This window comes from Gekko japonicus, unplaced genomic scaffold (assembly GCF_001447785.1).
Source record: "Gekko japonicus isolate JY-2015 unplaced genomic scaffold, Gekko_japonicus_V1.1 scaffold7, whole genome shotgun sequence".
Taxonomy (NCBI): Eukaryota; Metazoa; Chordata; class Lepidosauria; order Squamata; family Gekkonidae; genus Gekko; species Gekko japonicus.
The window spans coordinates 1,363,931-1,379,596 of record NW_015159711.1 but is presented as its reverse complement, the minus strand read 5'-3'; the positions used below and the strand labels follow the sequence as shown (position 1 = coordinate 1,379,596).

Genomic DNA, 15,666 nt, shown 5'->3' with positions numbered 1-15,666 from the left:
GTAGACGCCCCACCCACCCCCCCCCCCCAGGCCAGCCGGGGGGGGGGGGGCTTTGAGAAGTTTAAAGTTAAAGTTGCTTTCTTTCTCTGCTCCCCCACTCACACACCTCAAGCCTACCCAGGGAGGGGAACACTGGCTGGGGAAGGGAAGACCAATTGGGGAGGCATGCCTCCCCTTCGCTTCCTCAACCATCCTGCCGAGAGCTACACAATATGTGTGAAAGAGCCACATATGGCTCCTAAGCCACAGTTTGGCCACCCCTGCCTTACACTGACTCAGACCATCAGTCCGTCAAGGTCAGTATTGTCTACTTATGCTTGTAGCAGCTTTCCAGGGTCTCTTTCACATCACCTGCTATCCGATCCTTTTAACTTGAGATGCTGGGGAGTGGACCTGGGACCTTCTGAATGCCAAGCAGATGCCCAACAGCTGAGCCATGGCTTCTCCCCAGGTGCCTGTTCGCGAGACCCATGTACAGCAGAAAAGTATGGAAAAGAGGAAGTACATATATAATGTGGTTGCCATCCCATTACAACAAGTTCCTGCTAAAACCAGTACAGTGTAGTAGTCAGTGGGTTTTTAGAATGGATCACCAATGAGTCGTCTCCAGACTTACATCTGTGCCACCCTTCCATATGCCATCAATACGGAACATCAGTCAACATGCGTTTCTCTGGAAAATCACTCTACACTGGGGTGGCCAAACTGTGGCTCGGGAGCCACATGCGGCTCTTTTACACATATTGTGTGGCTCCCGGCAGGACAGCTTGGGAAGCAAAGGGAAGGCATGCCTCCACAATTGGTCTTCCCTTCCCCAGCCAGTGTCCCTGTCCCTGGAGAGGCTTGAGGTGTGTGTGGGGGGGGGGAGCAGAGAAAGAAAGCAACTTTAACTTTAAATGTGTTCTCAAAGCCCCACCCCCAGCCTACAAATATCATTGGATAAATAAATATAATTATCAGTATCAGTTTTTACCCCTTTTGTTTTTATTTTTGGCAGTCTCATTTAATGTTAATAAAAAACAAATTTGCATATTTTTCAATAAAAATGTTCATGTCTTGCGGCTCTCAAACATCTGCCGTTTATTCTATGGGGCTCTTACGTTAAGCAAGTTTGGCCACCCCTGCTCTACACCATATGTCTGGAACATTGAGTTGTTCTGTGTCAGGGCCACAACCTTGCTCTTAGTGTCTCTGTTACAGTTGTCATTCATGTTCTCAGTCAAACATGCGTGTCAGAGGTCCAGGGATCAGACAAAAATTAGGCTCTGATCTAAAACACACTTAGCTTGAATGTGTGTTTAGTATTCCCTCTCTACTTCAGTGCTTACAGCCATTTCTGCAACTTTTCGTACCTCTGTGTACCAAAGTTCATTCCCAGTAAGTCATTCATTCAAGTGCCACAGTGGCATCCATGGGACTTGTATCAAAGAATTTGTGTTGCAGGTCACAGTGTAAAGTAAGGCCTTGTTTAGAATTCCTGATGACCTGAAGCCACCAGTGCCACGTGCCGAAAGATCACTTGTTCCTCGCTACGCATCCCACAAAAAGCTACTGCTGTCAAACATACCGTATCTCTTTTGTCTAAAGTTTGGCCTGGCAGTTCCATGTTTTGCACTTGCTTTGCAAGCCTCATCACATTTATCGAAGTCACGCAATGCAGTGTAAGCTTCAGGAGATGGGGGCACTGACCAAAAGGGCTTTGCTCGTTTCTTTTCTCTCTGTGCACAAAAGAACCCCATGCTTGCCTGGCTTCGCTGTTCATTTTAAACAAACAACTGGGCCAAGGCAACCAGATGAGACTGACATCTGTCTCTTCAATTCGTGCCAAGTCACTGCTGTGCCATGGCTGGCAGGAAGGAGAGGGGCAACAAACGCCAAGTTCTCTTGGAAAGGCCACGCGCATTCCTTGTGTTACTTTCACTCCCTCTCTCGTATCTCGCCTGTGATGCATCAAGGGCTGCTGCAGCCTGAGATAGGACAGTCGCCTGGAAGGATGTAAAGAGCAGCTAGAACAATCAGGGGAGCAGAGAAGGTGCTTTGCGAGCGGCAGTTAAAAGAGCTTGCCCCTGTTCAGCATAGAACAAGGGAGGCTGCGGGAAGAGATGATGGATAGCTCGTTAGATGCAGCAAAGGAAGTGGAGCTGTTGAGGTTTAGACAGATGGGAGCTGTGAGAACTGTTGACAACTGGAAGCCAGAGGAAGATTTTAAAATCCTAGAGGCATAGAATTCTAAATCTGTTTCCCTTTGACAGTGGTGGGCATACCATTTCCCCTGCACGTCTTTCACATAAGATAGGGATACTCTTACATTCTTGTAATGCTTGCATTCCCACAACAAGTGTCGCTGCCTAAGTACTGCACACCCACTCAGAAAATTATTTTACCCGCAACCTCCCTAGAGGGGGTGATCTCTCTGAACCATTGACTGCTCACTGTGTTACGTTTGGAAAGCACTTCTATCACCGAACAGCCATAAGGCTGTTCGAGTCCCACCGCAGCCGGGGTGAGCTCCTGGTCCCTGTCCCAACTCCCGCCTACCCAGTGATTCAAAAGCCCTTAGGCTAGTAGATAAATGGGTACCCACTCCTAGGAGCGGGGGGCACCTTCCTCCAATGAATTGGGGTGCAGCAGCGGCAGCTGTGCGGTGGTGGCGGACGACGAGCGGCGATCCAGCGAACATGGCGGCACTCCGGCGGCAAGCAACGAGCGACCCGAGCGGAGATTGGGCCAGGAGACGCAGCGACGAGATGACATGGCGCGGTCGGAGCCAATGGGACGGAGACCAGCTGCTACAGCCATCACATAGCCGCGCTGTGAGGACCACTCCAGAAGGAGTCGCTGTGGAAAGACCTTTGCTGAGACACCATCACCTGGAAACAGAAAGAACCCACCATGGAAAGAACAACATAGGAAAGATCACTGCTGCTTAGGTGCCCGGTAGGCACTCATCTCCCTTTGCACTGTGGCCCTAGTTAGGATGGTTAAATGTCTCTGTAAAACCGCTCCGAGCCTTCAGGAAGAAGTGGTATATAAGTTGAAATTGTAATGTAATGTAATGTAATGTAGTAAACTGAATCCAGGCAGAATAGAGGTTCTGTTAGTAGAGAATTTAACAGATAGTGGTGGTCAGTGTTCCCTCTAAGCTGAGTTAGTGTGAGCTAGCTCACAGTTTTTTAGCCTCCAGCTCACACATTTCTGTCTTAGCTCAGGAAGGATGGCTCCAGAGCAAACTGATTTATGCAGGAGCCAAATCATTCACTCACAACTTTAATGCCAGTGGCTCAAAAAGTAGAATTTTTGCTCACAAGACTCCACACCTTAGAGGAAACATTGGTGATGGTGATATAAAATATACGTTGGATAGCGCCACACTATCCCTTAGAACAGAAGTTGTCAGAAGGTCACTCGTGAGTGACCAGTCACTCTCCAAGCAATTAAAAGTCACTCTCTACCCCTCCTGCAGTAATCAGTTTCTTATTCTTCCCTTTAAAGGTACCGTAGCTATTCCTCTGTTCTCCCTCCTGCAGAGGAGATGAAGGCACACACATACATGCACCTTTGCTGTGGATGAGAAAACAACAGCACCAGTATCCTTTCCCATCCACCTCTCCTCCTCCTTCATGCACACACACTTATTGTGGACAGGAAAGGACCATGCTACAGTGACTTTTCCCCCTTGCCTCAAAGCTGCTGTTTCCTTCTGCCAGGGAAAACTGAGGTAACTATATTTTTTAACCCTGCAGGACAAGTTACATTTGGGGAAGAGGTGCTTTTGGAAAACAGCAGAGGAAAGGTTTTTTCACCCGAGCCCTGTAAACCTGCTCTGAAATGCTGCCATTTCCGTACAAGCCTTCATTTTGTGACTGGCTCCCCCCACCCCAAGCCACCATTTTGTGACTGCCTCCACCCTCTGAGACACCATTAACTAGTAGCCCCCAAGGCTCTGGAAAAAAATAGGTAGCTCCCGCCACCCTCTGGTACCTTAAAAACAGATTTGTAGGTTGGCGGTGCTGTTAGATCCTGCATTTCTTATGTAGGCCTTCATGGCATTTGTAGTGCAGAGTGCTTCAGAAATCATCCTTCTATCCCCACCTATCCTTTAGGGCTCTAAACCAATCCTTGTGATTTTGGCTTCATAGGAATCCAAGTGATTGTCAGCCAATCAGAGCCCTTGGAGCTCCACTGGATGGGAGGGGGTGAGCCAGCCTCAGTTGCAATGGGGCAAGAATTCCCCCCCCTCTTTGGGTAGGGATTCCTTGGCTCTGGAAAGGAGCCTTTTTTTTGGCTTTTAGTTAGGGTTTGGGAGTCATCTTAGGGAAGAAAGCTTATTTTAGTGTGACCAAGAAACATCCTGTTACGGGCCCATCATTCCTAACTGGTGTGTGCAGGTTCTCTGGAAGGGTGCTCTGTGTGGGGGAAAAGAGCAGCCTTGAACCTTCTGAGGTAATCTGTCCAGAGAACGGGGGATCAAATCTCTCCTCAGGGTTTATTTACTCTGCTTGAGATCCAGTTTTACTTTATATATTGAGCCCACTGGGGAGGGCGGGGTATAAATATGAAAAATAAATAAATAAATAATCTACACATGACAGTTACCCTATTAAATACTTTATTTTCTGTTAAATAAACCTTTATTGTTCTCTTCATCTGCGTCTTGTCTGTTAAGTCAAGTATCTAAGAAAAAGTGATATCTATTTACCTCACAAAGAAGTACAGCCTTGGTCTAATAGGTTTCCAAATAAGAGACCTATAGGGAGCGCAGAGCTTACATGCTATCGATCTTTATTTTAAAGCTTGCATCCTCCATTTATTTGGACAGCTGGGGTTTAAAGAATCTATGAGAGGCCATAGTGGGGGAGGGCTGGACATTTGCCTTAGAGGGCCCCCCCCCCCATCTCTCTCATCCCATAGCCACCACATGCCTTTTCACCATCTTCGGTTACACCAGCTGTAGTGACTAGGATTACCATCTCTTGCTACTGGTGGGGGAATCTTTGCTCCCCTCTGGGAACCTCTGCTGTGTGATGACATCACCCAGAATGATGTCATCATCACGCCGCTGACATTGCACAGTGACGCTCAAGGTTTGGGGCAAAATTCTGTGGTTTTGAGCCCAAATTTACCATAGAATTTTGCCCAAAACCTAGAGTGTCACCATGTAACAGTGGCAGCATGATGACGTCACTTCCAGGTGATGTCATCACATTGCACTGGGGGCATTTGTGGGTGGGTTTTCCCCCACCGGCCACAAAAACGGGGAAACCCCCACCCAGACCGGGGGCTGGCAACCCTAGTAGTGACTTCTGTAAAAGAATAATCTTGCCACGTGCTTTAGTGAAGTCTTCAATTGACCTCTGCAGTATTTATGGGGAAGACCTGGAAAAGGATTCAGAAGTTTCAGCTGGTCCATAATACGGTGACCAGCACATTTTTGCAGGACTTAGAGACCTCCAGTCAGGATCTAGCCACCATATTTCAGTGAGCAATTATTACTATTTTTTTGCACATTTTTTGCACATCAGGTTAGTCAGTGGTTCTAGACTGGGGGAGAGGAATATAGTTGAAAGAATAGGTCCAATTTTAGTCTAATGGATAGGGGGGGGGGGAAGCAGCTGTTCTTTTGTAATGTTTACACTCAGTTCTACAGTGTTGTAGGCAGAATTCCTGCTTAGAGTGCTATAGACCTTCCTTGCTCCCTTGGCAACAGAGATAGGTTGCAACATAGACTTTTAATTCCTCTTTTCTCCTAGAAGAGTTCCTCTGAAGGGCCCAACAGCCTTTTCTTACCACAGCATTGTTTTCGATGTTTTGCCTGCTGGTTTTGCCAACAGGAGATGTAAAGAAGACCATAGAGGTCAGAGTCTAACCTCCTCTTCCCCTTATTTGTTAGCTTCTACATTGCAGAAAAGTGAGGTTGAAAGTAAATGTTGCAGCAGATGCAAGGATACTAGCTTGAGTGAGAAGGTTCCTTTTATCCGCAAGGAAAATGTAAGTGAGCTGTAGGTCAAAATTTGCCAGTCAGATTTGGCCCTTGGGTCTCCAGCTGCTTCCCACTAGTTTGACACAGGTTCAGAGCATGAAAAAAGTGACCTTATTTCCATTTCTACAAACCAAGTCTTAACACTGCGAAGAAGCTTCAGTCCAGCCCTGCCGCAGCCCACCGTAGCAGCAGTTTACAGCTTTCTGACTCACCAAGTTTCAGAAGGGATGCCCCTTGAAACAATCCTAAAACTTGGCACTCTGGCCAACACAAACAACAGGCTTAAATGTTGAACTGCTGCACACTTTTGGCTGGGAAACCATGCATCGACTCCTCACGCTGTTTTACTGGACCTCCCACAGAGGGAGCCTTTACTGACACATGCGGCACTTTCAGACTAGTTCAGATGTTAACAATAAAGGTTTCCTTCTCATTTTCGTAACATATCATGATGCCAGCAGTGCCCCACCCCAAACCCTGCTTTCTTAGCTGGTCTCCTCCAAACAGTGTTTCTATTTTTAAATAACCAAATAATAATAAATAATAAGATAATCATAAGTGGAGATGCTTCCCTGCAAGTGTACCTGCTTCAGCTTTTGGAATCTCAGGTGTTGTAATGAAGCTTCAGCATCTGTTTGTGTTGACTTGCTTCATAGCAGCCAGTAGTTGGTTTTATACATTATTCTTACTATATTTATTGTTATTACTTATGTGGTTTTTCTCTCTGTGTGTCTCTCTCTGCGTATACACACACACATACAGTGTGTGAGAGAGAGATCGTCCTATTTTTGTTTCTGTTTGCTTGTTTCTCCATTGGGCTGCCTCTCCAAACATTCCCTTCTCCTCCCACAATGTGGGAATTGTTACTTGTGTTCTGATATCACTGAGGACATTTTCACCACCAGAAACAGCCAAAGATGTGAAATGGGACTGAGGAAATGGTGTAAAAGGACAAGTAGCATTTCAATGAGTTACTGGAGGGGGGGGGAGGTGTCTGCTCATGAAGGTGCCGTGTCCAGTGACATTTCCATTTTGATCGTAACATGTGCATCTGCTTTAACACTTTTGTCTACTTCTCACTGAGGTGGTCAACTTGTACAGTTAACCAAGTGCGGTCAGAGAGTCACGTATCCCCTGGAGAGACGCTGGTGTGAATGCGGCTGGCTTTCCCGTTGGGTTATGTCCTATACTAAAACGTGGACAAAGCTTTCCTTCTCTCTCCTCCTTATGCTTCTCCTTATGCTTCTCACAACAGACCATGCCCTAAGGTGCCACTGGACTCTTACTCTTTTCTACTGCTACAGGCAGACTAACATGGCTACCCATCTTGAACAAGCTTAGAGAATCAGCAGTGACCCCCCCCCCCCACCCCAACAAATGGCTATAAGGGATCTTTGGCAGAATAGCAAACTCAGAAGGTGCACTAAGAATTCAGAGTGAAAGTCTGTTGGGGGTACAGTACAAATATCTGTGCTGGAGAATTAGCAGCCTCAGGCAGTCAAAATAATCCCAAGCATTCCATGAGACCCAAGACTAGAAGCCCAAATCAAGAGCCAAGTATTACAAGCTGCCATACATTGTGCAGCATTAGGTAAAGGGGTGGTGGTGGAGCTGGCTACAGCTGCTTATCCATGCAGGTCTGGTACAGGATCAGTTCGCAGTGGAGAGGTGTAAGTGTCCAGGCATCGAAATAACAAACAGAGGCAAAGGGCATAGGCCTTATGATGTTGTGGTAGGCAGGGACTCCAGCAGCAATACAGGTGCACAAAAAAAGTAGTTTGGAGCCAGCCAGAAGGATGCTTCAGGGACAGATTGTGGCCCAAATGGTATTTCTTTATTTTATTTATTACTTCAATTTATACCCCGCCCGTCCCGCAAGCAGGCTCAGGGCGGTTTACATTAATTGGTACCCAGTACCATAAAACATAAACAGCGTTCCGTGCGCCTTGGTGTTTAGTCATGCCGGCCACATGACCACGGAAACGTCTTCGGACAGCGCTGGCTCTTCGGCTTTGGAACGGAGATGAGCACCGCAACCCTAGAGTCGGACTCGACTGGCTTTCGAGCAAGGGAACCTTTACCTTTACCATAAAACCATGTACAAAAGTTAAAACATTTTAAATATTATAAACATAAAACTATACAGTTATTAAAGTGCTAGTGGTAGGGTGAAAGGCTTGAGTCTGAGGCAAAATACCTTTGCTGACTTGTAAAGAGCGGAGGGAGGCAAGAGAGTGAGGCAGGTATGTCCTCTGCATGGATGAAGAGGAGGGAGGTGAGTTCTGAGTCCCGGGAGTATTTCCATATAAAGAAGTGAAGCATGGATCTGTAGGCAACTAGAGGGTATAGTTGGGAACTTGGTTCCATCAGTGACCTGTGGCTTTGTTGGGCAATTCTGAACAGTCTTTGTTATGTTATTGGGACAGTCTGACCTATTTGTGGGGAATGTATATGCAAGTACAGTTCTTTCTTTGGTAGAATGCTAATGCAGCAGGATCCTTTTGTGGCTCAAGGCACACTGAGAGGCCTTGATTAATGTTCTGAGAGCTGGCATCCGGAGAGGCCACTCTCTGGAATGGCTATTTTCCTCAATGAGTACAATGAGATCAGGTGCAGTTCCTGCTTACTCTGCTGGCTCTTGGTTGTGGCAATAGTCCAAAGCTTGTTTACCGGCCTGTGCAGAGATAGAAATAAGAGAGCTGGTCCCATTTCAGGATGTGCATTTGTGTGTGTGTGAGAGAGAGCTGCAAAAGAATGTTTACTGGCAAAATTATGTTTAAGAATGTTTACTGGCTCTCATGATTGGAAGGTCTAACACCCCCCCCCCCGAAAACTAGCAAGTCAGGGAGAAAGCTAGACTAGAACTCTTCTCTCTGGCGGCCTAGGTTTCTCCAGGGACAGGTTTTATTTTTGTTGTTGCTGTTGCTTGCTGAACCATTTATCCTGTGAGGCCCCATGTGGAATCCTAATAGGGTACAGTGCAGACAGAGGTTTAACCCTATGGTGAGCACTGAATTTTAATTGGGGATGAAGACTAAAATGGTCAAGCCAAAGCCTTCATGGAAAGGATGGGTTTTGAGGAAGGATTTGAAGTAGGGCTGCCAAGTGGGGGCGGGTAAACCCCCGCTTTGGAGGCCCGATTTCCCCCACCGCGGAATCGGGCCCCTGGGGGAACTTCGCCCCCCGAAGCACAGTGTGGCTGCGTCACCAGAGGTGACGCAACCATGTCGATCACGTTGGGGGCATGGCCCCGATCGTCAGAGGGAAAACTCTATGGTTTTCCCTCCGACGATCGGGGCCACACCCTCAACGTGATCACAGTCACGTGTCACTTCCGGTGACGTGCTGGCGGCGCGCGCACGACGAGGGACGGCTCCCGGAGCGCGGTGAGGCTTCCCCGCCGGTGAGTAAAATTCAGTTGGCAACCCTAATTTGAAGGGAGAATCAGCACCACTTAGATCAGTGATCTGCATTGTGGAGCTTGTGAGTGCTATTGTGCCCACCAATATATTTCCCGGCATTCACTTGCTTCTTCCTTAAAAGAAATAACCAGTCCTGGCATTTCTCATTTTCACTGGAGCAGAGGGTGCTTCAGAAGAGTCCAGGGGCTCTTCTTTGTGTGTGCAGGATACACCCATTCAGAAAGAGTCCTCTTCATCTGTGATGGAATAGGCCTGCTTTGACTTGCAGGCCCCACTCTGCCCACCCACTCTGCCCCACTCCTCGGCATTGCCAGTTTGGTGTAGTGGTTAGAAGTGCGGACTCTAATCTGGGAAAACCGGGTTTGATTCCCTCCTCCTCCAAAATCCAAAAAGATTTATTGAAAAGAAAATATTTACAAGCATCCTTAAGCACAGCACTAGATCAGCAAATGGATTTCAAAAGAAAATTGGTCATAAACACAATCCTTCTTTCCCTTCTCTAGACATACCCTAACTGATGTTAAAATAGGGCAGGCACTAATGATCTTAAAATGTTACAAGGCTCCTATCTACATCCCATTACCAGGGAGACCACATGTCAGCAAAAGATGGCCACTTGTCTTGGAACCTTTCATCATGGGATGCTTGTCTTGGAACCTTTCAATATTTTGTGGTTGGCCCCAGATCCCATGGCAGCCATTTTATGGTGTCATCCCTGCAGTGTTCTCTAAAAAGTGCTTGTGAGATCAACAAAGTTGAGGACCCCAATGCAGATGCTTGGGGAGGAAGTTACAAGCATATGGGAATGGAACAGAGAATGACTGGAAACATCTGCTGTAAATAATACTGTAGGTCAGTGCCATAAAAATATGTTTGACTATCCATACAAACACAATGTCTCTCTCTCTCTGATTAGCTATGTCAGTAGTTAATGAAGGCTCAGACACTGGGCCTTTTAACTTCACAATGCTGTCTTATGTTTCCCATAATACTTTGTTTTCATCCACTTTGCTGCAAGAAGAAAGGTGTCTAGGAAGCCACTTCAGAGGTCAAACTGGTAATGACAAAGGTTGTATCCAGAGCAGCCATGCTGATGCATTTCAGTCCAGTTTTGTCTATCGTACAAATACATTTTCCATACTTTCCTGAAATTGCATAAGTGAAGTATTTCTCTTTTGAAAATAAATTTTAAAAATGCTGAATTTGTACATTAGGTAGGGTTGCCAAGTCCAAATTTCTTAAAAGTGGGGGACTCCCGGACGTCCCTGGGAGTCCCCTGGCGTGCGTGTGAAACGCGCGCATCGTGATCACGTCACCTGGAAGTGACGCAATTGCGTCGCGCGCGTTGGGGGTGGGGCCACAATCATCCGAGGGAAAACCATAGAGTTTTCCCTCGGATGATAGCGCGTCCCCCCCCCACAACATGCCCGACACGATTACGTCACCTCCGGGCACGTCACACACGCCGAGCACATCATGCGCTTTGGGGGTGGAGTCCCCCCGGCGGCCCAATCCCCGCCAGCAGGAAACGGGCCTCTCGGGCGGGGGTTTCCCCACCCTCCGGCGGGACTTGGCAACCCTAACATTAGGACACCTTAAATAGGATTACAGTAGATGAACAGATCCGATTAGCAAGGTGTCTGTGATAAATAGATGCACGGGCAAAGTGGCCTAAGTCTACTATGCTGATAAAACAAAAGGCTCTGAGGAAGATGACAGGACAGAGCAATGGCAAAGAAGAAGGAAGAGTCTGCACTTCTTTACACACCAGGAGCATAAACAATCCCAGGATCCAGATTATGGGACAAACTTCACTATTTCCTTCAGTGGTTTTCTGTGGCAGATCATGAAAAAGGAAACAAAAACTCATGTGAAGTTAGAGTGTTCCACCCACATGAATCTTGGATTGATCTAAGGAAGCCTGTAGTGTCATTTCAGTGTATCCGAGATCAGACTGTACCTCCTCAATCACTTCATGTTTGCACAATGAACTAATGCTTCCACCTAGCTTACCTACTTGAACTTGAGAACCTTCTGTTCTCTTCCTTTCTGACCTGTGTATTTGTGACTATCACAGTGTGCTAGCACTGGATTGGTTACCTAGGACAGGATTCAGTATCATCTCAGGGCCAATTCATATGTTACAAACTCCACATGGTGGACACATGGATGTTGTAATTAGTTCACTGTACCAGTATACAGAAATGTAGGCAGATAATTAAGAAATTGAATGAGAGATGGATACCCTTTCATTGCTGCAATCTGAAAAATCATTTTCAAGGCAATAATGAAAACTGTCCATTGTAAATATTTTTCTGGTTGACAACATAATCATGTATTTCATGTTTGGTTTAATGTGTACTTTTTTCAATAAGATGAGAAATAGCAAATAAATGCAGTGTTTAAGAACCAAATGAAGAGTTAACTTAAAAACCAGTGGTGGGATTTCATGGCCCTGCATCGACTTGTTTTCTCATATACCTAACAGGAGCACAATAGATTATGCAAATTAGTCAGGAAAAGTTGTCTAATTTGCATAATTCATCCGATATGTGAAATTTTACCTCTTAAAGCAAAAGAGAGAGAGAGATTTCCCCCCTCTTATGCAAAGTATATATCCATCTTCCTGATTCCAGTGTGACAATACTTTGTTGTTGTTATTATTATTTATTATATTTATGAATCACCCCACCCCTGCTAACTTACAGTCTGAATAACCCTGATTACGCTGATTTCATCAGATTTCATCAGAGCCTGGAAGCTAAGCAGGGTTGGCCGTGTTTAGTAGTTGAATGGGAAGGCTGTGCAGAGGAAGATGGGGGTCGCTATGCAGAGAAAGGTAAAGGTTCCCTTGCTCGAAAGCCAGTCGAATCCGACTCTAGGGTTGCAGTGCTCATCTCCGTTTCAAAGCCGAAGAGCCAGCACTGTCCGAAGACGTTTTCCGTAATCATGTGGCTGGCATGACTAAACACCAAGGCGCACGGAACGCTGTTACCTTCCCACCGAAGTGGTACCTATTTATCTACTTGCAATTTCTTGTTTTCGAACTGTTAGGTTGGCAGGAGCTGGAACTAGAGACGGGAGCTCACTCCGTCATGCGGCAACTCGGGTCTCGAACTGCTGAACTACCAACCTTCCACAGCCTGCAGTTCAGCGTCTTAACCACTTGAGCCACTGCAGCTCCTATGCAGAGAAAGGCAATGGCAAACTGCCTCTGCTCCTCTCCTGCCTTGGAAACCCCATGATGGGGGTCGCCGTGAGTCATTAGTGACTTGACAGCGCAAAAGTATTATTCTTAGCTTCTCGTCTGTTTGTTTGGTTGGCATCAGCGGTTGTGCTCAGGGCTTCTTTTCGCACAGTTGAGTTCAGCTTCCCCCCACGAGGAGAGCTACCGCCCCCTTCCCAGCTGTGCCACTGCTTCTCCACAAACTCAGCATGTGCTGACTGGGCCTTTTCCACTGTGTGAAATTGCATACCGAAAGCTAAAAACATACCTTGGAACAGGGCTAGCATGGTGGTGGGTACGATGAGTGATCCTGGGTTTCTGTATGAATCGCCTTGTGATTGCTTCCCGAGTGAGTAGTTTTATTATGGAAACAAGCCCTCCTTTGGCAGGAGGCTGTTCAGCTGGGAGGTTGTTACTTCTGCAGAAAAATTCCCACGTGGTCATTACTGTGGAATAAGGCCATACTGTGAAGAGGAGCATCTTTTGTAACACTGGGGGAGACTTTGTGTTGTTGTGCATATCAACAAACATGATTCATGATAATGACCAAACTATGAATACAAAATTATTCATAATGATGACCAATTCTGTACAGATCCGTCTACTGCTCACTCTTCCCCCGCCATCCCTACCACAGTGCTTCCTCTCTCTACTTGTCCAGTCTCTTCCTTCTTCACTTTTGTCCCTTTTCAGTGCTGCTCAGCACTTTCTGGGACCATTCCAGTCTTCTCTTCCTTGCACTTCCTTGCCTCATCCTCAGTGTTCCCTTGTATCGTCTGTCCCTCTGACTGGCTTGGATCCTGTGACATTGCTCTCCGGCATGTTTCTCTCCTCCGCTGCAGAGGCCTGCTTTCTCTTCCATTAGCATTTCTGCTTGCACAAGATCAGTGTTTTTCAAGGAGCATGCAGAAATACTAGCAGCAGGGAAAGGCGGCACAGCCGCGTACGGAAGCATCGACAGCAGCCAGAGAGAAGTGTGAGGGACATGATTTATTTATTTATTTATTTATTTAAGTATTTTTACCCCGCCCTCCCCGCAAGCGGGCTCAGGGCGGCTGAGCCATTGTGTTTTTCTGTCATCTGGAAAAATCTTAAAACTGCACAGTCAGGAAGTATTTTGGGGGGCAGGGGGGTATACTAATAGCAGCTATTAAACCTTTCTGTTGCACCTTCTGGAGCTGGCAAATGAGCAGCACTCCCGTTTGTCCGTATCTCTAATTATTCAGTAGCTCTGGAGGTAGTTCAGGCCTTTCAGTTGGCAAGGGTGTTCTGAAACCAAAATGCAGGCTGAATCCTTCCCCACTAAACAGCACCAGCTCTCTTGGGTACCTCATCAGCCATGAATGCAGCTTCTTAATACGGGCACAAGCAGTTCATGACATTTTCTCTCTTTTGGCAGGTGTTGACAGCGAATGGCTTTGGTGCGATCACAACTGAAATCCGTGAAGCTCCGGAGTTCTACTATGCTGAAGATTACCACCAGCAGTATCTAAGCAAGCACCCCAGTGGGTACTGCGGTCTTCGAGGCACTGGGGTTTCCTGTTCTGTTGGAGGGAAGGAGTGAGCTTGACTCATGCAATGATGTTCAACACTTCAGTACAAACCGAGCTCAGGATTGGTGCTACAGTTTGGCTGCCGTCTTCAGTGTACTTACCCACAAGCAAGCGCCACGGTATCTTCTCATAAGTAAAAGATTGAGGGCTGAGCACTGTGTAAATGCAGCAAAACAGAACGTGAAGCCTTTTGTGAACTGTACCACAGCAGATGGGGGAAATCATGTTTTTGAACGCTCTCCCACATCAAATTCCATAAATATAGAAAATAGCAGAGGAAGGCTTGGCCTTCTGTGGTGTACCAGTTTTAGGAGGGTTTTTTTTTAAGCGTGGAGGGGAGGCATTAGAAATGCCACCCCTCATCTGGAGTTTCTAATTTTGTTGAACATGTATGCACCAGACTCCCAGCACCATCACTCCGCTTCCCCACACACACACACACACATACTTACAACAGTAGGAACTGAATGGGTGTTGCACTAGATAAATTTCTGGACCAGAATTGGTAGGCAAAGGGAGCATATGTGCAGGGAGTAGAGAAATGGAGGTAATGGAAAACACACATTTACAGCCTCCCTGGTGGGCGGGGAGGGGAATCCACTGCAGGGATTTGGAGTAATGAAACGGCGGGGGGAGGGGGGGGGCTAACCAGAATGTTTGCTCAAACACACCATTTCTCCATTCTCCACTTCTTTCTCCCAATGTTGCTTTTTAAAAAAATTGCATCAGGGCTCAGTTACCAAATGTCTGGCTGCGTCCTCAGCTCCTTAACCCTGTGCTGGATGTACATTTGTTGCTGTGCTTGGAGAGTTTAATTTTTGCAAAGGGAGTCCTGGGTAGAGGTTCCGTAGGCACAGCTTACCATGCCCGCTTAATAGCTGTGGTTCAAAGGCTTCTGTGGACCTCTTAAGAGGGGGGGGCTTTGCTGATGGTAAGTGTGAAAATCGAGAGTTTTTACTTTTGGGAGCCCTCAGGTGAAGGAGTTGCAAGGTTTTTTTCTGCAGCACAAAAGGAAGTTTGCGATCTTAACTTTAAGCTGTTTCACTCCTGGGTGTTCTGCTTGAAATGGCTATTAAACACAGTTGTTTTCAAAACTGAATTCTGGGATCATTCTCTTCCTCCACCACCAGTTTTATTGGATTGAAAGGTGTATATAATTGAATTACAGGAGGATTTCATTGTTCCTTAACTGTGAGAACGAGTCTCATTTGGGAGAGCAAAAGAAGGGTAAGCTCTGTGGACCTCAGCTTTGGTCTAGATCAATAAGAAATCGGTCTCAGATGTAACACAGCACAGAGCTGCAGACAACAAGTGAAAGGAACTTGGAGTTGTTGTTTTAAATGTACAAACTCCAAGCCAGAGGCACTTACTGACTAGCCCAGAGGATGGGCAGGCTTGATAAATCTGCTTAGTAAACTTCAAATCCGCTCCCAACTTAACAGAATTCCCTATAGGTAGAGGAGTGTGGGAACCAGAGTATAACAC

The 15,666-nt window shown here is 46.6% G+C and overlaps 1 protein-coding gene across 1 annotated transcript in view; it reads left to right on the top strand.

Annotated features, from left to right (window-relative positions):
* The window catches only part of MSRA (methionine sulfoxide reductase A), a 297,114-nt gene extending 281,888 nt beyond the window's left edge, over positions 1–15,226 (top strand). Inside the window, exon 6 of the mRNA XM_015425699.1 lies at positions 14,028–15,226. Coding sequence (XP_015281185.1) covers positions 14,028–14,192 — 165 coding nt within the window. The 3' untranslated portion in view covers positions 14,193–15,226. The remainder of the gene's footprint in view (positions 1–14,027) is intronic.
* Positions 15,227–15,666: the final 440 nt, after the last annotated feature.